The 21,727-nt window shown below is 53.7% G+C and overlaps 6 protein-coding genes across 6 annotated transcripts; 4 read left to right on the forward strand and 2 right to left on the reverse strand.

Moving 5' to 3' along the window:
* Positions 1 to 1,150: 1,150 nt before the first annotated feature.
* Positions 1,151 to 2,443, forward strand: CPAR01_15443 (integral membrane protein DUF92; the record flags this gene model as incomplete). The annotated part of the gene is made up of 3 exons (XM_060499692.1): positions 1,151 to 1,336; positions 1,390 to 1,471; positions 1,539 to 2,443. The coding sequence occupies 3 exons, from the start codon at positions 1,151 to 1,153 to the stop codon at positions 2,441 to 2,443; spliced, it is 1,173 nt and encodes a 390-aa protein (XP_060341692.1).
* A 979-nt stretch (positions 2,444 to 3,422) lies between these two features.
* Positions 3,423 to 5,169, reverse strand: CPAR01_15444 (pyridoxal-dependent decarboxylase; the record flags this gene model as incomplete). The annotated part of the gene is made up of 3 exons (XM_060499693.1): positions 3,423 to 3,953; positions 4,042 to 4,163; positions 4,254 to 5,169. 3 exons carry the CDS (start codon positions 5,167 to 5,169, stop codon positions 3,423 to 3,425), a joined length of 1,569 nt encoding a protein of 522 aa, XP_060341693.1.
* An 814-nt stretch (positions 5,170 to 5,983) lies between these two features.
* On the reverse strand, positions 5,984 to 8,344 carry CPAR01_15445 (UBA/TS-N domain-containing protein; the record flags this gene model as incomplete). The annotated part of the gene is made up of 4 exons (XM_060499694.1): positions 5,984 to 7,879; positions 7,938 to 8,048; positions 8,146 to 8,162; positions 8,230 to 8,344. 4 exons carry the CDS (start codon positions 8,342 to 8,344, stop codon positions 5,984 to 5,986), a joined length of 2,139 nt encoding a protein of 712 aa, XP_060341694.1.
* A 1,523-nt stretch (positions 8,345 to 9,867) lies between these two features.
* CPAR01_15446 (uncharacterized protein) lies at positions 9,868 to 10,137 on the forward strand (the record flags this gene model as incomplete). The annotated part of the gene is made up of 1 exon (XM_060499695.1): positions 9,868 to 10,137. The coding sequence occupies one exon, from the start codon at positions 9,868 to 9,870 to the stop codon at positions 10,135 to 10,137; it is 270 nt and encodes an 89-aa protein (XP_060341695.1).
* Positions 10,138 to 11,486: 1,349 nt separating this feature from the next.
* Positions 11,487 to 14,655, forward strand: CPAR01_15447 (oxysterol-binding protein; the record flags this gene model as incomplete). Its single annotated transcript, XM_060499696.1, has 2 exons — positions 11,487 to 11,522; positions 11,641 to 14,655. 2 exons carry the CDS (start codon positions 11,487 to 11,489, stop codon positions 14,653 to 14,655), a joined length of 3,051 nt encoding a protein of 1,016 aa, XP_060341696.1.
* A 2,511-nt stretch (positions 14,656 to 17,166) lies between these two features.
* On the forward strand, positions 17,167 to 17,607 carry CPAR01_15448 (uncharacterized protein; the record flags this gene model as incomplete). The annotated part of the gene is made up of 3 exons (XM_060499697.1): positions 17,167 to 17,265; positions 17,395 to 17,454; positions 17,548 to 17,607. The coding sequence occupies 3 exons, from the start codon at positions 17,167 to 17,169 to the stop codon at positions 17,605 to 17,607; spliced, it is 219 nt and encodes a 72-aa protein (XP_060341697.1).
* Positions 17,608 to 21,727: the final 4,120 nt, after the last annotated feature.

Below are 21,727 nucleotides of genomic sequence, written 5' to 3' on the forward strand. Positions count from 1 at the left end.
GCGAAATGAAGCGAAGCGACTGCTCGTGTCTCGCTCTTCATGAATCATGAAGCTCGTCGATTCTCGCTAAGCAGAAAAGGAGCCGATTCCGGGGGACGTGGGGGAGCTCCTAATCGCATCGAAGCTCGCGCTGATTGGTCAGCTAAAGTGCATGGCGCACCCCCTGGCATCAGGTTTCCTCGTACGGATAGAGGGGACTCAGTCTCCATCATTCCTTCACGGGGTTATCGGGGAACGAAGCCCGAAGTTTTCACGTTGTGGCTTCAGCCTTCTCGTCAGAATAGGAAACGGTAATTACGGATGATTCGGTGCTGATTACTGTCAAGATTGTATACTGTGGTTTCGATCTTGTCACTATGAGTTGGTCGCATCAATATCACAGCTCATAGCAGTTGCCATCCCCACCAACATCGACAGCTTACAGTGAAAATGGACATTTATGACTAGCTTAGATAGAGTGTATCAAACCCGGCCGTTCATGGCGAGTGAGTGGTGCATTGCAGTAGCTGGAGTATTTATATAGGTAACATTGCTTTTCCTTGTGGAAACCCCAACTACCTTACGATCTATCAGCACAGTAAGCTCTCTCTCTGTTCTGAAACTTGCGAATCGATGCGCTCTTTGCTTAGTGAGAAGCTCCTTTCAGGCATTGGAAGCACCATCATCGCAAAATATCGAAATCGAGGAAGATTGTAACTGTCCAACTTGTATCGCATGCACTGATAGTGATCCAGAATTCTTCGACGCACTGCTACCGTATTGGCACGCGCTTAGAACTTTCATCACACCTTGGATGAGGTTTTCAGCATTATATCTTAGTTGAAGAAATTTGAGAGCAGATAACTATCGTATAATCTGTGCACCTAAGGAGCTGTGTAAGTATGTACATGGCTATGGTGGGTGATGTAATTTGGCAGCCAACTGCCTGCCCTCAAGAAATTAGACAGGGATCCAGAGCTTCCTGACTCCAACCCCCCGAGCTCCCAACGCTGACGTCACGTGGAGTTCACCTTCACCCGAACACCTGCGCATCCCACCACCAGACGGGACAGGGCATTCTGGTGAACCGTTTCTGCAACACCACGCTCCGAGTTTGCCCAAAACTCGCAAACCTCCCAACGTCACGACGCAGCCCGAATAATCGACCACCATGAAAGCGATTTACGCCTTCCCGGCGACACTCGCCCTCGTCTACCGAGCTTGGTCGCACCAATCCCTGACCCCCGCAGGCATTGTCGCCGCCGTTATTACAGCTATCGCCCACGCGTACCACCCGTGGAACCTGCCATTCGCGCTGCTTTGCACTTTCTTCCTCGCTGGAACAAGAGCAACAAAGGTACGGCTAGCTCCCTTGTTGCAACGAAACGCCAAATGCTAAATCTACTCCAGGTCAAACACGATGTCAAGGCACAAATGACGATGGCCTCGCGCGGCACATCAGGAGGCGAAGGTGCACGCACCCACGTCCAAGGTCGGTTCAATAGTAGCTCCTCCGAGCTCTTCAGCGCAGTATAGCTAACTTCTCTCCGCTTTGATAGTCTTCGCCAACTCGCTCATGGCGTCATGTCTCTCCCTCCTGCACGCCTACCAACTTAACAAGCGCAAGGACGCAATCCTCGACACCACGACACCGAACCCCTCGGGCACACTCTGCTTCTCCTGGGGCGGCGACCTCCTCGTGATCGGCATTATCGCAAACTACGCCGCTGTCGCCGCCGACACCTTCAGCTCCGAGCTAGGAATCCTGGCCAAGGGCGAGCCCCGCCTCATCACGTCCCCGACCCTGCGCAAGGTCCCGCGCGGCACAAACGGAGGCGTGACGCCCCTCGGCATCGCTGCCGGCGCCCTCGGCTCCATGATAATCGTCACGGCCTCCATGGTCTTCCTCCCCCTTTGCGGTGACGACAGCGCCGGCAAAGTCGGCGGCGGCCTCGGCGCCTGGACCACGCAGCAGCGCTCGACCTTTATGCTGGGCATGACCCTATGGGGTGTCCTGGGAAGTCTACTCGACAGCGTGCTAGGCGCCGTCTTTCAACGCTCCGTGCGAGATGTGCGGACCGGCAAGATCGTTGAGGGCGAGGGCGGCGCAAAGGTTCTCATCGCCAGCGACCCGGCCGACCACGCCGACAAGAACCAGAAGCGCGCCACCGTCAAGGCCGCGGCGCTTCACGGGGAGGGCAAGGACGCTGTTGAGAAGATGGCGGAGAACGCTGACGTCAACGCTCTCGAGACGAGCGATGCGAAGAAGAGGTATGCTCCCGAGGACAAGCATCGCAAGCCTACCATGGGCGACGCCAAACCCTCGCGGGTTGTGGAGACTGGGTGGGACTTGCTAGATAACAATGACGTGAACTTCCTGATGGCGTTCACCATGAGCATCGGCGCCATGGGCGTGGCGAGCTGGTACTGGGGTATTCCTATCGAGACGATACTCGACCTCTAGGCCAGTAATACTATTGACACGTTCTGCACATGACCTCGAAGAAGTTCGAATGCGCCATGTGAGTGAATGCATCACAGTACCATCCAAATTATCCTTCCCTTGCCTCGTACCTCTTCTGGACGTCGTGATGTGCCTTAAACTACCGTTCTATACTCGATGTCAGCCTCCTGCGTTGTGACGGGTACATGGTACGCGTAACTCCTGACAACATGGCGTTTAAGGCATGGTTAACATTAGCGTCTGTACCCAGTTACTGTTCTCAATACAACACTTCAACACACCTCTCTCGTGATACTAGTATCTCAAACTCAATTTTCACGCGCAAGGGACTCGGCCGGTACGTGCGTCGCATCTGAGTGCTGACTATCAAAAACAAAGCAATCATAAACATGTTGAATTCTCAGTAGGGTAGAGAGCAAAAAAGAGGTCATCGATAGGGAACCGAACCAAAAGCGAAGCCTCTGGTTGAAGGGTGGTCGAGGAAGAACGGGTTCCACTGGCGCCCCCTTAGCCCCTCGGCCACCTGCCCCTTTCACTTCAGGTTGTGTTCAGATGAGAAGAGAAGTGACCTGAATATCATCCGTCTCCTCTTTTTCCAGGTAGATTGGATGGGCGGCGGGTCATTGACTGTATATACTGGCATGAATAAAACGGGAAGATAGTATTATACTAACCGAATAACCAAGCGGTCAGTTCACCTTGGGGCAGAAAGACAAAAGGTCAGCAGTGGAGAGTCGAACCAAAAGTGTAGCGAAGGTTGAAGGGTGATCTCGAAAGAACGGATTCCACTGGCGCCTCCTTGACCCCTCGACCACCTGCCCCTGCCACTTCTCATTATGACAGAGATGAAAGAGAAGTGACCCAAGTACCATCCCCTCACCTTCCTGCCAGATCTATAGGGATGCTAGCTCATTGATCGCGTACTGACGTGAACACCGACCTTGATATCATCTCGTACAAATAGCAAAAGAGAATACCTTCACTCCCTCGCCCACGCCTTAGCAATATCCCCCAAAACCCTCGTCACAACCTCAAAATCCCTCTCAACATCAACCCTCCAACTGCCAACAGCAACCCTAACAGCCTTCCTCCCCTTCCAACTCGTCCCGCTAACATACACCTCCCTCGTGCCATTAATCCTCCCCACAAGCTCCTCATCCAACCCCTCATCCCTCGCGCGGAACAGCACAACCATGTGCGTCATCTCCTCGATATCCCATACCCCCTCGGGGAGCAACTCATACGCCTCCGAAGCTCGAATCCACGCGGCTAACTTCCGCGCAAGCACAACCATGCGGCCCAGGATCGCCGCCAGCCCTCTCCGCCCTTCGGACCGGAGGACGGCATAGGCCGGTAACGCGCGGAAGCGGCGTGAGTTCTCGAGGCCGATGTTCAAGGGCGAGGGGATGGTGGAGGCGCCGGCCGAGGAGAGGTAGGCTGCGTTTGGGTTCGTGAAGACGGCTGTTTGGGTTGCGAGGGAGCGGCAGAAGAACATACCGCAGTCGTAGGGCTGTTCCCGCCAAACGTTAGTCTACTTCATACGGCAGAGAAGGAGGACGGGAGGGAGAGGGTAAAAGGGGGTTTTGATGCGAACGTACCACGTTCAGAAGCTTGTGTCCGTCCACGGTGATGCTGTCCGCGAGTTCCAGCCCCGCAGCCATCTCTCGAATCTTTTCAAACTCGGGCTTCGCCTCGAGAGCCCTCGCAAAGATGCCAAAAGCTGTCAAACCAACCATCGTCAGCAAAAATCTCACCACCTTCTCACCACAAACCAACACAAAGAAAAAAGACAGCAACGGAAAAAGCTCACCACCATCAACATGAATCCACGCCCCAAACCGATCAGCCAACCCCCTCAACCTCTCCATCTCCCCCTTTCCCCCTGTCGCAAACCTTCCCGTATTCACCTCGCCCGCGCTCACCGCAATGATACTCACCAACCCATCCTCCTCTCCCTCCCGCAACACCCTCTCCACACCCTCCAAATCCAACCTCCACGGTTCGTCAGCACTCAGCGGCAACTCTGCAACATTGGCTCTCCCGATGCCCACCACGCTCGCCGCTTTGGAAAGCGAACTGTGCCCCATACTCGTCAACACCCTCACCCTCTTCACCCCGGCACTCATACACGCGCCCAACAGCCCTTGCTCTCCTACATTCCCGCCCCGTTTCGCAATCACATATTCCCTTCCGCACGCGAGGCCGAGGATGTTACTTGCCGTCGCGCCGGTGGTGAACGTCTTCCCCTTCCATACCTCTCCTTCACTGCCGCCGCTTCCGTCCTCGAGCCCCAACACGTCAGCAAGCATCCCCAACGCAACGCTCTCCACCTCCGTAGCGACAGTCTGCTCCGGTAAATGCACCTGCACATTCTGATCCAGCGCCGAGACGATATTGTCAGCCGCCTCGGCGACGGGGAGGGTCCCGCCGGTGACGAAGCCGTAGTACCGTCCGCTGCGCGCCTGGCCGTTGAGGGCGGGGACGATGTCCGTCAGGATGTGGGTTAGGGTTGCTTCGGTGCCGAGGGGGGCGAGGTAGGTTCCATCATTGTCTTTCTCCTCACCCTTTGCGCTGGCACCGGTGCTGGCACCCGTGCTGTGAGATGATGGTCGGCGGGGTAGAGAAGCCGATGCGGCGGCGAGGGAGGCCCAGGATGGAAGTGTGGGGGCGTCGGACCCGTCTGGGATGGCGGCGCGGAGCCGGGCTTGGAAGGACGGGGATGTCATCTTTTTGTGTGGTGAGCTTGGTCGGGGTAAGTGTGTGGGGGATCCGGGGTTGAGGGTACGTAAGTTTGTAGAAAACCTGGAAGTAGCTACAAGAAATGTAAATCAACAGCTCAAGTATGGCCTATCAATGGTTTGTAGGTCATGTAACAAGAAATCGTATTTTCCAGCTAAGAAGTGTAAGGTACAGACAGCTTGGCGCGCACCCGGCGAGGTTTTTGTGGCTTCCCGGGATTTGACTCATCGCCCCGTTGCGGCGTTTGAATCCTCGGCCTCGGCCTTGCGTCCTTTAGCGGAACTTTTGGGAGATTTCGGTGAAATCCTACCGGAATCTCACGGAAAAGCGACATACTCGGAACTACGGCATAAGGTCTAGTGTGGAGTCGATAAGAGACCGCCGCCGCAAGGGTTCCGATCTCGGCACATCATCCCATCGGGTCGGCGCAACCCCGTCGAGTCTCGGCCGTGTCCTTTTCGGTCTCGGTCAGTTTCCCCGCGGGGGTTTAGACAGCAAGGGTCTTTCTTCGCATAAAGAAAGCTACGTCGGTGGACGTAACTCAAATAGCACAAAGAACAGATGACACACAAAGTCAAAACGATATCAAAACACAAAAAGAACGAATTTGGTATACGCGTGCAGGGAAGAACCCTCCGCAGGTCATGGTAGTCTAGAAACGAGCAAATCGTGGCATGCGAAAAATTTCGGGCATCGTCTCGAATCGATAGTTTTATCTTACAAAAAAACGAAGAAGAGCAAAAGAGAAGCATGTATTTACAAGAAGAATCAAGACCCCGCGACACCCTCCTATAGGCCTTTTCACATGTGCCGCGCGCTTAGACTGGCAAACGCGTCTGGGCTGTGTCGCCCGTTCGTCCACTGCATATCCGTAAATGCCATGCTCTCGCGACTGACACCCGCCTTGCGCGGCCCGACGGTATTCGCTACGGGAGCTGCCATCACCTGTTGTGGTGGCGGCGGCGGCGATGACATGCCTCCACCACCGCCGCCGCCATTCATCAAAAAGGGGTTCTTGCTTCCTGCTACCATGGACCCACTCGCTGCGTCTTGGCTCTGCTGCTGAGATGCTGCGACTTCAGGGTGTACCTCTGGCGTCTGCGCCTGGGTCTGGGGTGCAAAGGGCTGAGGTGCCAGCTGCGGTTGGCTGTACAGTGCCAAGATCGAAGCCTTGTCGGGCCGTTGAGGTTGCAGGGGCTGCTGTTGATACTGAGCCTGTGCCGTAGGAGCCTGATATTGTTGCTGCGGCATATTCTGTTGCTGAAACGGGTGTTGCGGCTGCTGCTGGAGCGGCTGCTGAACCAATTGCTGAGCCGGTTGCTGGTAAGCGTTTTGTTGCTGCTGCTGATAGGGGTTCTGTTGCTGCTGCCCAAACGCCGGCTGCTCTTGCTGAAATGGTTGCTGGTACATCTGCTGCTGCTGTGGTACCTGCTGTTGCCCCGTAGGTTGCGAGCCTAGTTGTGCAAAGAAGGGGTTGCTGCTCTGTGGTGTCATCGTCTGCGGAGAGTCCATGTAAAAGTTCGATTGCGACTGCTCGGGTATCTGGCCTAGCGAAGGCGATTGGATTCTTGTCGGAGATCGAGTAAACGGGTTGTTCGCATATGGGCTTGACGATGGCCCTGTGTTGACTGCAAGGTTTTGTTGCTGCTGAGGCTGCGCCTGGTTCGTGAGGAATGGGTTGTAGCCCGTTGCCTGCGGCTGGATGGGTTGGGGATAGGTCATATTACTATTAAAGCTCATGGGGTTGTAGTTTTGCTGCTGATGCTGCTGCGGAATGGGAGGCGTCATGGACTGCTGGTACGTTTGCTGAGGCTGAGCAAACGGCTGGGAAGCCGGCAATCCGCCCGTGTGGTGCGGAAATAGGGGTTGCGCTGGAGCGAGGGACATGCTGCCGAAAGCCTGGGCAATATCTTGCTGCTGTTGCGTGGGAGCTCCGAAGGGGTTGTTCGCGTAGGGGTTTTTGTTCTGGAGCGTGCCGGTCGATTGGGAAGATTGCGGCTGCGGCGGCAGCATGTCGAAGGGGTTGTTGCTCGAGGCTGTCGAGGGCGACTGGGGGTGGTCACTGAACGTCTGATGCGGTGCAGATAATCCACTAGACGTTGACAGGTTCGCGTGCGAGCGTGTCGCGCGCAAAGAGCTCTCACGAGGCCCTGTCAAAGAAGGTGACCGTCTATCGCTCTCGCCTAACCGCACCAGTGTCTCAATTGCGCGCTCCAGGTTTCCGTTCACGCCCTTCAACACCATAGCATTGCGCTGGCCATTGGAGAATCCCATGTCCCTCAGACTGGCCAATTTCCTTTCTGTATCTTCCTGCTCGTACGAAACGCTTGCGCCAAACACCTTGGAGGGCTTGTTCGGCAGATCGCTGGGCGAGGGACTTCGCGGCTCGCGGGGACTCGACATGGTATTACGCAATGACGAATCCTTTCTCAGCCGAGACGATAGCGGGAAGATTGACGAGGCAGATCTAAACCCAAACTTTCCTCCCGACTTTGGTGGTAGCGGCGGAGGAACGCCTTCATCTGAAAGGCCCGAATGTTGCTTCCTCGTGGGGATGGGGATGTTGTTCATGTATTTGGTGCGGATAAATCGTTCCATGGCGGAATCAGCTTCGTCGGCATCGACAGGAACGGGAGGTCTCTTGTTATCGGGGTTGTAAATCTGGTTGGACCTAACGTTTCCGACCTTTTTCATATTCTGCGAAGGTTTGGTCAGGGGCGACGAATCTCGACATGGGGTATGCATTTGCACAAACCTCCACTTGTTCATTAGACCAGCTGTCCATGCTCAAGGATTTCACCTTTGAGATATGAGTTCCCAACTTTCGATGGATAGCGGCACATCTCATGCAAAGGAACACGCCCAGCTATAGTCGCACGTCAGTCTCGCTCGTCAAAGTGACCGCCCCAATCGAATGAGAATCGTATCGATGGGGGCGCATGAGGGGGAATAGTCGCGCTTACACTCCAAGAGGCCCATGCTGCGAACTACTGTCAGTTTTTGGCCCACGGTCTGAGCGGCGGGAGAGGGAGCACAGTTGCACTTACCTGGGTTCCGCGCCTGGCAGTCGGCGCATAAGTTGTTCCCCGGTACGGACTGGACCAGATCGTGAAGGACCTTTTCGTTACGCGCCTGCTGGCGCTTGCTCAGGACACCGGCCATGGTCGGGTAGGGTACTGTGTGCAACGGTCGACGTCGGCGGCAGCGTGTATCGTTGGGGCGCGGTTTGGTGGTTTGGCGGTTTCGTAGGAAACAAGTTTGGGTTGGACAAGGCGCGGGTCGTCCAGATCGGAAGGCAGATCGAGGGGTTCTCTTCGGGCCAACCAGGGGCGGGCGGCGGCAGGTAATTGGGCGGAAAGATGGGTTTTAGGAAGGGGTATTAAGAAACAAGGTGTACCATGGAAATTATGCACTGGGGAAGAGGGAGCCCGATGTCGAAGGTGGAAAGGGAAACGCGACGACAAACATGGCCTCAATCATGCGTAGAGGAGGCTGAGGAAGACGGACACCAGCGTCGGAGAGTGAGACGGAATGAATGGGATTGCTGATGGCGGCGGACCAGGCTGCATCCGAGAAGGGAGCAAGAAGAAATGGCCGTTTGTCGACTTTGGGATCGAATTGTTTTAGATGGCCTCGGCGGCGCAATGGAGCAACAAAAGAATGCCCTCAGCAATCAAAGACGATGGGATGCTCCACATGTGCTGCCCAAAATGATGTGTGTGTCTTGGTAAGACCTTGTGAGCCTTTTCGTAAGTAGTGCGCGACTCAGGAAAAAAGGAGAGACGATCAACCTGCAAAGAAGCACCGGATGGCATACAGGTGCAAGCAGCAAGCAGCAAGCCCAGCAGCAAGAGGGGAAAGAAAGGCCCAGAGGTGGAGGGAGTCGGCCGTCTAGCCCAAAGAGGATAGTGCCAATGGACCTTGGGCTTGTGGAGGGGGGGCTCAGGGGCGCAGGCTAGGTGGTGATGGGTCTGGACAAAGAAGCCTGCCACTTTCTACGTAGTCATCCTGTGGGAGGCGGGAGAGACTGGGAGAGTGAGCGACGAAGGAAAACAAATAAAAATAAATAATATCACAATAATATCAGAGGGGTCGGTGCTGGTCCCTGGTGCTGGGTGCTGGATGCTGGGTGGTACTTGGTTGGACTGGCATCGTGGGAGGAACGCGTGGAAGTGGGTTCGGGGCCCCTCCACGCTCGGCTATCCGCGAATTACGGCCCCGGCTCACCTCCCGTCGTCATCTTGGGCCATTGGTTCCCGTCACGGGCCAGTGAAGCCCAGCCTGCTCAGAAGGGCCCGACATTGATCCGGTGGTGCCGCGGGTCCGGGTGCTGCCGAGCGCAATGCACGTACCTACTACGTAGATACTCATGGCACGCCCGACGATATCACACAGCTTTGATGCGCCTGACGAATAGGAGAGGCTGTCTGTGAACTTGAAAGTCTTTCTTTTTGCTGCTGTCATTCACACTTTGTCGATTGATCAACTCGGTCAACTGCACCTGCTCGAGTGCCACTCGCTGATCCCGTTTCCAACGCTGTGGTGCTGCTGCCAGATCGTAGCGATCGTTTCAGCTGCTGCACGTCGCCTTGTGTCACCGGCTCATAACGGCTATTAGGTAGCATGAGATGCTGTCTGACCTCATCCCTCGCCTTGACAGTTTTCGTAACGAGACTCGTCTGCCGATGCCTCTGCCTAGGTGCTTCGCTCTTCTCCCTCGGCCTCCGGATGCCTCACCTGTTCAGGATTCATGCCCATACTGTGCCAACGCAATACCATCAAGGGTAGGTAGTCAGCATGGCAGACTGATAGCCATCCGACGAGGCCGAGCCAGGGTGGTTCGGGGACGCCACTGTGTATTACTGTGTCTGGTAGATGAAGTGCGGCTCACTCGGCCAATCAGCTCAAGTCAGCAGATGCTCATCCGCGATTGCCGACCTGCCGCCATTCTCTAATTCAAGGTCCTCAGCTCGCAGCTCGGGGTCTATCATGCGACCGTTTCAACGCTCTGTTCTTGCGCAATATGACGTCGGGTTGTGACTGCAAGAAACTTCCGTGGCGGTGGGATACGAAAAGTCGGTTCTGAACATGTTCTGCGTACCCGGTGACCCAGAACTTGGGAGGTGATTTTGAATATCATAGGAGTTACGACAATTTCCTGTTGTTCTGAGCTATTTTGAATCGTAAATTTCGGCTCCCCTGCATGGCAATCTCGGGTTGGTCGATAAGGCTGAGAATCCGAGCGATTAACGGGCGGAAAGATGGCTCTGCTATTCTAAGGTACGTTGTGCGGGCGTTGGACTTACACCTAGGCAGAGGATTCGTTCGGAATAGGCTATGTTATCCGTACCTAGTATACTTACACACATACGCGGGTTGCCGTATCGCATCGTGTCTGTTACGTTGGCTACCGCTTGGTGTATACTTTGTACGGAGCGTCCGCCTATTGGTACTTGATCTACCTACAGAAAAAATTACCTAGCTCACAGCTGGCACATGCTTGACATACATTCAAGTTCCATCAGGTTTGCCTTACCAGCACAACGGTCCCCCGCCGCATTGGTTAGCGTAAAACAGCCCAGCCACAACGTCGGGACTCTCGTCCTCCACCGACCGGGCACCTGCCACTCTGCTTTCGCCCGCGCGGCCGTCCGCGGCTTACTCGTAACTTGGCATGCCGGCACAACCGCACAGCCCGTTTGTTGTCAGGGCCAGCCAGTCACAAGCCTCGCTATCTTTTTCCGAATGACGTCCCGCCCCCAACCAACCGTTCGGCGGCCAGGGTATACCTGAATTCGCGCGCCTGTGAAAAGTCGTGGTGGTGCGGGTGAGGTGCGAGGTGCGAGGTACGAGGTACGATGTGTGGCTGGGTAGTCTTGGGACGTGGGCCGCTGAGTGAGTTGTCCAAAAAAGACATCTTACCCCAATAAGGTACCTAATTGCCCGTGCTGGTGGGCCATGTCCGCGGTGCTCTCAGGCCCGTTCCGCGTACTTTATGTACCCATACTCCGTACCCGACCTTATTAGGCCCGTACCTGGGGGGGAGCTCACCCACTTTGACATGCTGCAGCAGCTCTACCTACCTACCTCTGACCAGGGTGACATTTGTTTCTCCCGCAGCACCCATCTCTCTTCTCTCCCTCTCATCCCATTGAATTATTTCCAAATCTCCTTTGCCATCCACACCATGCCCCTTCAATAACCTTGCGACCTGCACTGGAACGAGAACGTAATCGGGCACTCAATTTCGAATTCCTTTGCGAAACCCAACCCACAGCTCAAGCTCCTATTCCAACCCGCAAAAATGGCGGGCATTGAGCAGTTGGAGATCCATAGCAAGGTACGTGAGTCGTCACTGTCCCCGGCCTTCCCCTTCAGCCTCCGCCAACGCCCTTGACCACAGGCAGCGGCGCATCTTCATGCTTCTCTTCTCGATGCTGATAGCTTTCTCCAAATAGTCCTACATCGTGCGTTGGGTCAAAGTCGACGAAGGCCACACAATATCTTGGAGCGTCCAACCACACAAAAAGTCCATGTGCGTACCTCAATCCCTTTACCCCCCCCCCCCCTTCTACATCTCTCCTCTTCTGCGTCTCCAATTCCGACACGTGCTTATCAGTCGCCGAGGCAGTAACTTTGGAATCGTGAAGCACCCCGGAGCTGGCGCCGCCGGCCTCATTACGAATCAGAACGACGATGCCGCCGCCCCCGGATCTTTTACCTCTGGCGTCGCCGAGCCCAAGAAACCATTTGCTAGGAGGGATTCGAGCACAGCCGAAGAGCAGCTCGCCAACAAGGGATTCATACCCATAAAATGGCATGGGAAATGCGATGCGGATAAGGTATCGACCGGTACGTGGGATGTGCCAAAGGGCCAAGGCGGCATGTTCGGCTTGGTGTTCGACAACACCTTTTCGAAGCAGATCTCCAAGACGGCTACCTTCGTCCTCCTCACCTACCCGACTGGTGCACCGCCTCAGACTACAGCCCAGAACTTCCCGAACTTGCAGGCCGGAGCGAATGCGAACACCAGCAAGACGAGTTTGCCTCAGATGAGCGCCGTCACATCTGCCTCTCAAGACAGCCTCCATAGCCACGTTGCCGCGGGGCGCCCGACGTCAGCCTCCGGCCGCAGCGATGGAAATGCCAACTACCATACAGGAATTCTGCACAAGAGACGGAGGAAGAAGGGCCAGGGTTATGCGCGCAGATTCTTCTCGCTGGATTATTCCTCCTGCACCCTCTCATATTACTACAACCGCAACTCGTCTGCCCTCCGCGGTGCCATTCCTCTTAGCCTTGCTGCCATCGCAGCCGATGAGCGCCGTAGGGAAATTAACATTGACTCGGGCGCCGAGATCTGGCATCTGCGAGCGTCCAACGCCAAGGAATTCAACGATTGGGCCAAGGCCTTGGAGAAGGCGAGCCGTGCGGCGAGGGGCGTGGAGGAGCAGCAACCCAACACACTCAACCCCAGAACAACGCCGCTGAGGGTCAATACGACACATTTGAAGCCTACGCAGTCAAGCTTGGAGGAAGATCGCGAATGGCAGCAGGTCGAGACCCTAGTGAGTCGCATGGTCGGCACCAGGGACGCTCTTCGTCGCCTGGTCAAGGACATGTCAAACCAAAGGCCTCTTAGCATGGCTGCTTCGACATTCTTGTCACCAGGCACCTTGGGTGAGGAACCGGACAGCTACTTCACACCTCCCACAGCGACAGAACAGCCGCAAAGGCGCCCATTCTGGAAGCGCAAGTCAAGTAACGCTACACCGACAGCATCCACGCCCCAAGCGCATCATGCCGCCGCCGCTGCTGCTCTTGCTGTTCCTTCTCCGGGTACTGTCACGACAACTATCAGTGCAAATGGACCCCGCCACTCAAAGTCAAAGTCAAAATCGTCTGTCCACGAAGAAAAGAGCACACAAGAGCATTGTGCGGCACTCCTCAACGATCTCGATTCCGTTGTGTCTGAGTTTACGACCTTGATTGTGAACAGCAAGCGCCGACGATCTCCCGCTCCACTTTCTGCAGCACCCTCTAGAAGAAGTATGGAGACAGTGTCGACGGAAGAGTTCTTCGACGCAGAGGCCGGTGAGACAAGCTCGCAGATCGTCAGGATTGCCCAGAGCGAAGATGAAAGCCCAGACTCGGAGGCGGATGAACGTTTGAGTGACTCTTCCTCCATCTCTTCGGCCCAGGAGGATGAGGCTATAGGCTCCGAGGACACCGATTGCTACCCAGCGAAGCCCAAGAGCTTGTCGCCGTTGCCGGTGGATATCTCCGTTGAGAGACGAACCAAGGTTCCGCCGGCTTTGGTGCAGCCTCCTAGTCTGATTGCATTTGTGCGGAAGAATGTTGGCAAGGATCTTAGCACGATCAGTATGCCCGTATCCGCGAACGAACCTATCTCACTACTTCAGCGCGTCGCAGAACAGCTGGAATACGCCCAGCTGCTTGACCAAGCTGCTCAGCAGAAGGAGGCCAAGGAACGTCTCCTATACATCACGGCATTCGCAGTGTCGCAATTCAGCACTGGCCGCGCAAAGGAACGCGCTATTCGGAAACCCTTCAACCCCCTTCTGGGCGAGACATATGAAATGCTGCGAACCGAGCAGGAAGTACCCGGAGGTTTCCGGTTGCTTGTTGAAAAGGTTTGCCATCGTCCCGTCAGACTCGCCATGCAGGCCGACTCTGCCAGCTGGTCCTTCAGCCAGTCCCCCGCGCCGTCGCAGAAGTTCTGGGGCAAGAGTGCCGAAATTACTACGGAAGGCCGCGTTCGTGTCGCGCTTCGACTCCCAGATGGCACGGACGAGCTGTATTCCTGGACGCATGCCACAATGTTCTTGCGCAACGTGGTAATGGGAGAAAAGTACGTGGAGCCGGTTGGTGTCATGCAGATCTGCAACGATTCTTCTGGAGCCAAGGCCTCGGTCGAGTTCAGGAGCAAGGGAATGTTTGGCGGACGAGGCGAAGATGTTCAGGTTGAGACATATGGACCGGACGGGGTACACACCGGCAGCAGCCTCTCCGGCACGTGGACCAACGGCCTCCGCGTCGTCGAAGCCGGCAAAGGGGCGGGCCGGGAGATCTGGAGCGTCGGCAAGCTCGTTGACAATGCGGCCAACACCTACGGAATGACCACTTTCGCCGCGGCCCTCAACGAGGTGACGGAGATTGAGAAGGGCAGGCTACCCCCGACAGACAGCCGACTCCGACCGGACCAGCGTCTGGCCGAGAAGGGCGATCTCGACCAGGCTGAGGAGTGGAAGGTGAAGCTGGAGGAGGCGCAGCGCGCCCGGCGTCGGGTGCTGGAGGAGAAGGGCGAGGAGCATAAGCCCAAGTGGTTTGTCAAGGTCGGTCAGGGCCCGGAGGGCGAGGAGGTGTGGAAGCTGAGGACGGGTAAGGACTCATATTGGGAGGAGAGGTCCAAGGGGACGTGGAACGGGTTGGAGGAGATATTTGCTGGGTAGAGACGGATGGCGAGGCTCATGGTGTTTTAGAAAAGTGAAGCGCAGAAGCGACTCCCAGGCGTTTTCGGGCGGGTTGTTCAGCCCTGCCCCTTCACTTCCCTCCTATTCGAATTCTTCTTCTGGATTATGATGGTGATTTTTTCATTCAAGAGGTGGTCGACGATAGCGCGTTGGCGAGCTAAGACGATAAGAAAACTGTTTTGGGTGCTTGAAGCTTAATCCCATTGCATGAGTTCTTCTACGTGATTGGTGCCACCGTTTTCCCAATCTCCTTCTCGGGTGCCCGGTTTCGATCATGTGCGGGACGACTCCTATACGATGGTTTGATATTCGGTTTGCGTGAGGCATCGAGGTCTCCTCAGGTGATGAGATGGAGAACCAGCAGAGTTGGGCCTGAGCCTAGCGTCGCAGCAAACTTTGAAAAAGGCTGCAGAGAGGGAGGCTACAACAGATCGGAGTCGATTCCGTAAGGTCTTGGTAAGGGAGGGGAGGTAGGTAGATTACCTGAAGATCCAGATGTCAAACTCCTGATAGTCCCGGGCATCCTCTGACGCGGAGCGTTGTCGGAAAAGATGATATCGTCGGACCTCTTTGTTGATGGGCATGCGAGCGGTCTTTGACTGACTTGTGCATTGTTGCTTCAATGAGCCTGACAGCAGACTGTTCGACTGGGATTTGATGGTATAAAAGGCCTTTGGTACAAGTCATAGAAAGGCTCTGTATGCATGATACATATCTGCTCGGGCGGCACAGCACTTTGTGGCAATTCCTCTTTGTGAGAGGTGTTCTGTTTTGATAACGTCTTAACTCTCTCCATGGCCAGGCCAAGGCATTGCTGTTTCAGAGCTCTAGTTCCCTTTCATCACTTGTATCATCGGTAATGAATACATGGGCTTCATATAACGCTACCTAACAAAGCTTAGTTCTTTCGAATCGTCCTGGTTATTATATGTTTAATGTATCGTCGTGGACGAATACGTACGCTTCTGACGACGTTAATTAGTCAAGAATGGTATGGGTGTGGTCATGCGGACATGTATGGAGTAGAAGAAGCGCCACCACAAGTGACTTTCCAAAGGTAGCAAGCAGCATCTTGAACATGAGGCCTGCTCTAAATGCTGGAAGAACTGCGCCAGTTGTCGCGCGGAAACTCGTACCGTTGAGGCGACTATGAGATTAGTGTACCCGTATGGCAAGATATAGGCTGGGCAGCTTGGATGGCGTAGCCAAGTCTGTTCTTGAATAAAAGTTGACGCCCTAGAGAAGGTGTGACGATTATTTTGGATAGACAGCTGGTGGGCGAGGATCCGGATCCTCCTCTCGGTAGGCAGTTCACTTCGACTGTAGCTGTTGTACTAAAGCGACGGGGCACTCATATAAAGGGTTAAGTCAGGATGCTTAGTATGGCCGATACACCCACCTTCTCGTCAGCATTTCTAGTTGAGAACATATTCGGCATGTGATACGTATCGGACACGAACTAACGAGTCGTGGGTATCGAATGAGACCAGGAGACTATAAATTGTAGTCAGAAGGTCGGACTTACAAGGAGAACTAAGCCCGGCTAGCAACGTCAAGATCTACGTCAGTCGTATACTAGCACATACTGCGTACGAAACGCTGAGAGATGTCGACTTCAGAACGATGCCAGCGTAGAGCTTACCTTTTAAGATATGTACCCGAGCTATGACGAAACCGAAAATCTTCCATAACCTCCTGTCGTTGGCCGTAATCTCTCATTAGAATCGTGGACGCCGAAAACTTCAAGTGGAAAGGAGAGACCAGTGTCCTTCACCAATACTTCGCCTAGGATACTTCTCTAAAGGACCAAAGCTTGATCAGCCAAAACCACATCGCTCCTCGCTGAGACTCTTTCCCTCAACCAAAGATGACTCGCTTCCGCCCCGCTTTCCCCGCCGTAGTCCCCGGTCCGGGCGGAAACCCGGGGGGTTGCCCAGGCCTCTCCCGGGTCCTGTCCAGGTGCGAATATTTTTGAGTTTTCTCGCAGACTACTAAGAATGCGAGACCGATCAATGCCAAGCCAAAAGCACGGAGAAGCCCGATAGCAAATAGAATGAAATGGCTAGGCTGCCGGCCTAGGGCTGAGGAGATCGCCCCACTTACGTACGCGGTGTTATAAACCTGCGTGGTTCGAATAAAGTAGAGAGGACTGCCGAGTTGGCAAGTCTAATTGATTGATTGACGAGTCAGGTTCATAATTTTTTTTATTCTGTAGGCCTGTTGCATGGAGCCGTGGGCAACTTTCGCCTACACTCTTGACGCTAATGAAGGTTTAATAGACTGATCATCTAGGGGATCTGGGTCATGGGAGTAGGATGAACTAAATGAGAGGAGTGTCGTTGGGAAGGTTGGTACTTTACATATAAGCTTAAGGAAGCAAGCGCGTCAGAAAGTCTGCTTCAAGCCATCAAGAGTCTCTTTCCATTTCAGCCTGCTACTCCCAATATACTTTCTATCTCTATTCACAAATTTCATTAACCCGTCATAAAAATGCGTTTCTTCCTCGTATTCCTTCTCGCTGCGATGCAGCTCTGCGGCGTCAACGCTATCTTGCGTCTCCAGAAGTGCGGCACAGCGTTTGACAAGAACGTGAGTCCTCCAATCCAAGTGACCTCGAGGCAACTGTCCTGCCAAAGAAAGATTTCTCTCAGGGCTAGGCTCATCTAGCCTTCTGTCTCGTGTGCGCGCGAAACATTTGATGCTAATTGGCGATGTTAGTGGGTGTCGAACTGTAGTCCCACGGATCAGGATGGCTGCTACAAGTTGTGCAGCAACAAGGTAAGTTCTTGCGCCAAATTCCTCCTTTTACAAAAATGACTCTGCCCTGGGTTGTGTGTGGTTTAGAGAGCATTCTTCTGACGTTGAACGTAGTGTCGCACGGCTAGTGGAAGATGGATGGCGAACGGCGCCGACTGCGATTGCTATTGTTAGGAGAGAGACAATCGGAGCGCAATCCACCTTCATATCCATAGCGTATCTTCTTCTCAATAACAAGAATCACAATTGTTTTGGAAGCATCGTTCAGAGCAGGCTGCGTGAATGTACAATCATCACGAAGTCCCCATGCCGTGCGCATACATTCTTGCCGCGACGTTCTTTAGATGCGCAACGCTCATGACTCTCAGGTCTCCTGACCTGAAGTTACGGAGAAAGTCACTTTGATTCTCTAAATTGGATAAGCAAGCCTATGAACGCATCCCAGAATTGTCCTGCTCTTGAGGGCTTTACCATGCACCATTTCAACGGCATCCCGGCGGCAAGGTTCTATTCGGCCGCAGAGTGTCGTTAATCAGCCTCCACTGCTGATATGACTGAAAGTGACGCACCGTGTTATACAAGGTCAACTTCCACCTCCTCTTCTAATACCTGCCGCCCTTCACAGCCGAGAAACCGACACCTATACCCCAGAGAATACCATGCAGGTCAACCAAGATTTCGAAAGTAAGGCAAGAGCTAGAAACTTCTAAAGAGACATTTGGGTACTTTCAAACCCGGTGCGCCTTCCCACGTTTCATCTAGCGCAACCTGTGCCGCATGTCGCGACACCGGCGTCCACAACTCATAACTCACACCACAACCACCCAAAACTCATCACCACCACCCTCTCTTCACGACAACACAAAAATAGGTCATACAGGGCAAAATGAAGACTCCTCGACGGGGAATTGAACCCCGGTCCCCTGCGAATCGTCGGAAATTCGATGACAAGCAGATATCCTCACCACTAGACTATCGGGGATGTTGTTGTGGTTGAGGCTCCTCTCACAACGACTATGGCGGGCGACGACCCCACTGCACAACTGGGACTTGATGATGAGTGGGGACAGAAGAGATTTCATCAGTATATTTTAATGGAATGAGAAAAAGTGAGAAAGGCGGGATATACGGGTTGAGGGATGGGTTGATCACAGGTCCTGTGTACGAAGCAATCGGCTGTCTCACATCATGATTGCCACCAACCCAACCAACTCGACATATCAAGGAATAGAGATGAGATTGCAACCTGGAATCAGCTAAGATCTCTTTTTGAATCCGTCTCGCTGAGCTTTCATCCAGTCACTACGAGTCAGGAATCAACTTTGACCAACCTGAATCAAGCCCGGAGAGGGGTAGAGCTTTGCACAAAATACAAACTGACGGGTCCAGCAATTCGAGCTTGCTCTCAATGAGCCTTTAGAAAGAGGCGCTGTGGCCCTTATATTCTGCAGCTTACGCCGATAGACTGGCAACGTGACTACTGGAAATCGGGCAAGTAGCAACCTGAGCCAAACTTTACGTTTTTGATTAATCTTTTTGAAACTGTGAACAACTCGTTATGATCCTCTGGGCAATTAAAGGTCTCTTCTCATAGCTGAATTCACTTTCTTTCTTTCTCATCGCTGTCGCTCAACTCCCGGACCTAAGCTCTGGAAGGAATTCGTCCGACTACATGACTAAGATTCGAGAGAAGAGTCTGGCGATGGAGACGACTAATAATCGTCGGATGAATTCAGAGGCACCAAAAAACTGATCCCTCCTACTCTAGGTAATGACGGGAGAGCTGGCCGTGGCAATCTTTCGTACAACCAACCTTACTCGATAGTCAAAAGCTGTGCTCATTACTTGCCAGTTGGGACGCACCCCCTGAGATTAACATAAAAAGGAAATCCCTAGTGCTCGTATTGAATTTGCCAAAGGTCTTGATCTAACGTGATATTCAAGGGAAACCTCCTTCATCCCATTGACTCTGTCGTGCTATCTCATCGTCACCCTATCGTCGAGTAGATTATCTCGATCTAAATCCCTGATTAGATGACAAGGTAGAGCCATTCGATCGGAGCGGGAGGATTTCACACTCATGGAATGGGGTCAAGAAGAGACCGGACAAACAATTCGACCGCGGCCCCCTCATCACCATATCAAGGCAATAATCATCCAAAGCTCTTGAACTCATTCCCAAAAACCCCGGGTGATACCAATCTAGCATGAAATCTGACCGACGAGGTTATTGAATAACGGAGCTCCGTCGGGGGGACGACACGTCGCGATCAAGAGCAAAATTGAGACGGAAGAGAGAAACGCTTGGGCGCTTTGATTGCAAGCCTCTGAGGCAAGGTCACCCCTCACCTTCTTCCATATTTAGAGTTAATGGGATTCTGAGCTCTTTCCAACAGAAGTGATTTGGAAGCAATCTAGCGAATTGTGGAAGAAGTTCAGATGATAGGGTTGTGATTCATCGCTTTCACCGGATGAGATGTCTGTATACCCGAGGCTGAGATTGAGGTGTTCTACTCTTCACATGCTGCCAGTTGTCAAGCGGATACAAACCCAATGTGAAGGATGGGTGTTCCATTCCATAATCAAGTTGTGAGAGTTAGGAACTTTCTTTGCCCCGACTTGGTTCACATCCTACCCAGGATTAACATGTCTCCGGCAAGGGTTTGAGTTCTTGACGAATGAACTGTGGAAGATATTGTGAAGGACTGAGAATAATTTGCGCATTGCTTCGAATAATTGATCTCAATAAGTAGCGGGGAAATCAGAAGGGCGTCAATACAAATCGAAGTCTGCCTTGGGTGGAATATCAAAATGCAAGAATCTACGTGGGCTTCAATACCGGGCAGATTGGCCTACCAGCTTCTCGAGTCTGAAATACGGAGGTTTCATTTTGGCAGAGACTCCTCAGATTTCAGTGTTCTCATGCTTGCTTTCGAGAGAGATGATTGTCAATTCAATCTAGTTCCCGCGGAGGCACCTGAGATGTTATCTCTGGGTTAATTCTGCTCGCAACTTCGAGGTGCTGCGTCAAGGATTCCAGCTGCACCCCAATTGACACCATGTGGCTGTCGACCGTGACTAGCCTCCTGGGACACCTTACTTCACAAAAAGGAAAAGAATGGAAGTTCTCTTTTGAAGCACGGTCAACCAAGACCTCGTGTTCGGGGCGGGGGGGGGGGGGCATGGGCCGCCCGCATGTTCGCCCGCTCATCGACCTTCCACCATAGGTCTCGGCGCCACCACCGAGTCATCCCGTGATCCGTCGTCGCGGCGACGACGAGATCCCGTCACCGTGGACCGGCTTTTATTCAGTATCAAATAAGGAAAAACATACGATTTTCCAAGAGACATCAAAGTGAACAGGGCAGAAGCAAGGGCAGCGGCTGTGGGGACCAGACATCGTGTTACGCAAGCTAGTGACCGAGCGAACGCTGGAAGGAATCGGTTTCAGATTATTCGGGAAAGCTGACTTTGTGGGGTGTTTTAGTGTCGAAAAAGCAGACTAGGCTGTTGAAGCACAGAGTGTGTGTTGTGATCAAAGCGCGCCGAGGAGACCCAGCCTCGTGGTTTGCCGGGTGTCAGAGCAACGGTCGAAATGCCTTGGGGATGTTGACAGCAGCCAAAAGCATTGTCTGCAGACAATTGAGATTAGTACTGTCCACGCGTATCCCGTCGGACTGGTTACCTTAGTCAAGGAGCACGGAGCCGTGGAGAGTCCCCTGCGGTGATCAAGTTTTCGGATGGAAAATTCGGGCCCTGGAAGCGGGAATTCGGAGTCCTAAAAGTGCCGTATTGCCGTGTCGCGAATGACTTACCAAATGATGCCTTAGTTGAAAGCACTGCAGGGCTCTCGGGCTTTCTCAACATTCAATTGTTAAACGCCGAACCATCGAGGACTCGGACCTGAGAGCGGGTCCTCCGGTGGTTGCCCCGATATCCCCACATTTACGGGTCATGAAGTCGGCGATCCGGTCGGAGGTTGCTCATCGGCGCGGAGACTCCAAGAAGCGCCGCTCAGAGGTCGGGCGATCGACTGAATCAGGCGACAATTTTCCATATTGATCCAAGACACTAGGCGCCACTGGTGGTCAGCAGTCTCATTGTTTCGACGTAGCACCTTGAGAACTGTCAGCCAGCCCTCCGATCCATAGGTATTGGCCATCATCCTTTGGCTGCGTCAATCAATGCCCTGCAACTCCAGGGCCGTTAAGCAATGAGGCCGTCAGCTGGACGCTCTCCCCGCTGTGGTATGGCATCGATAAGCAACAGGCAATCCAAGTAAGCTGAGTGTTGA

This window comes from Colletotrichum paranaense, assembly GCF_030867605.1.
Source record: "Colletotrichum paranaense strain IMI 384185 chromosome Unknown Scaffold_19.1, whole genome shotgun sequence".
NCBI lineage: Eukaryota > Fungi > Ascomycota > Sordariomycetes > Glomerellales > Glomerellaceae > Colletotrichum > Colletotrichum paranaense.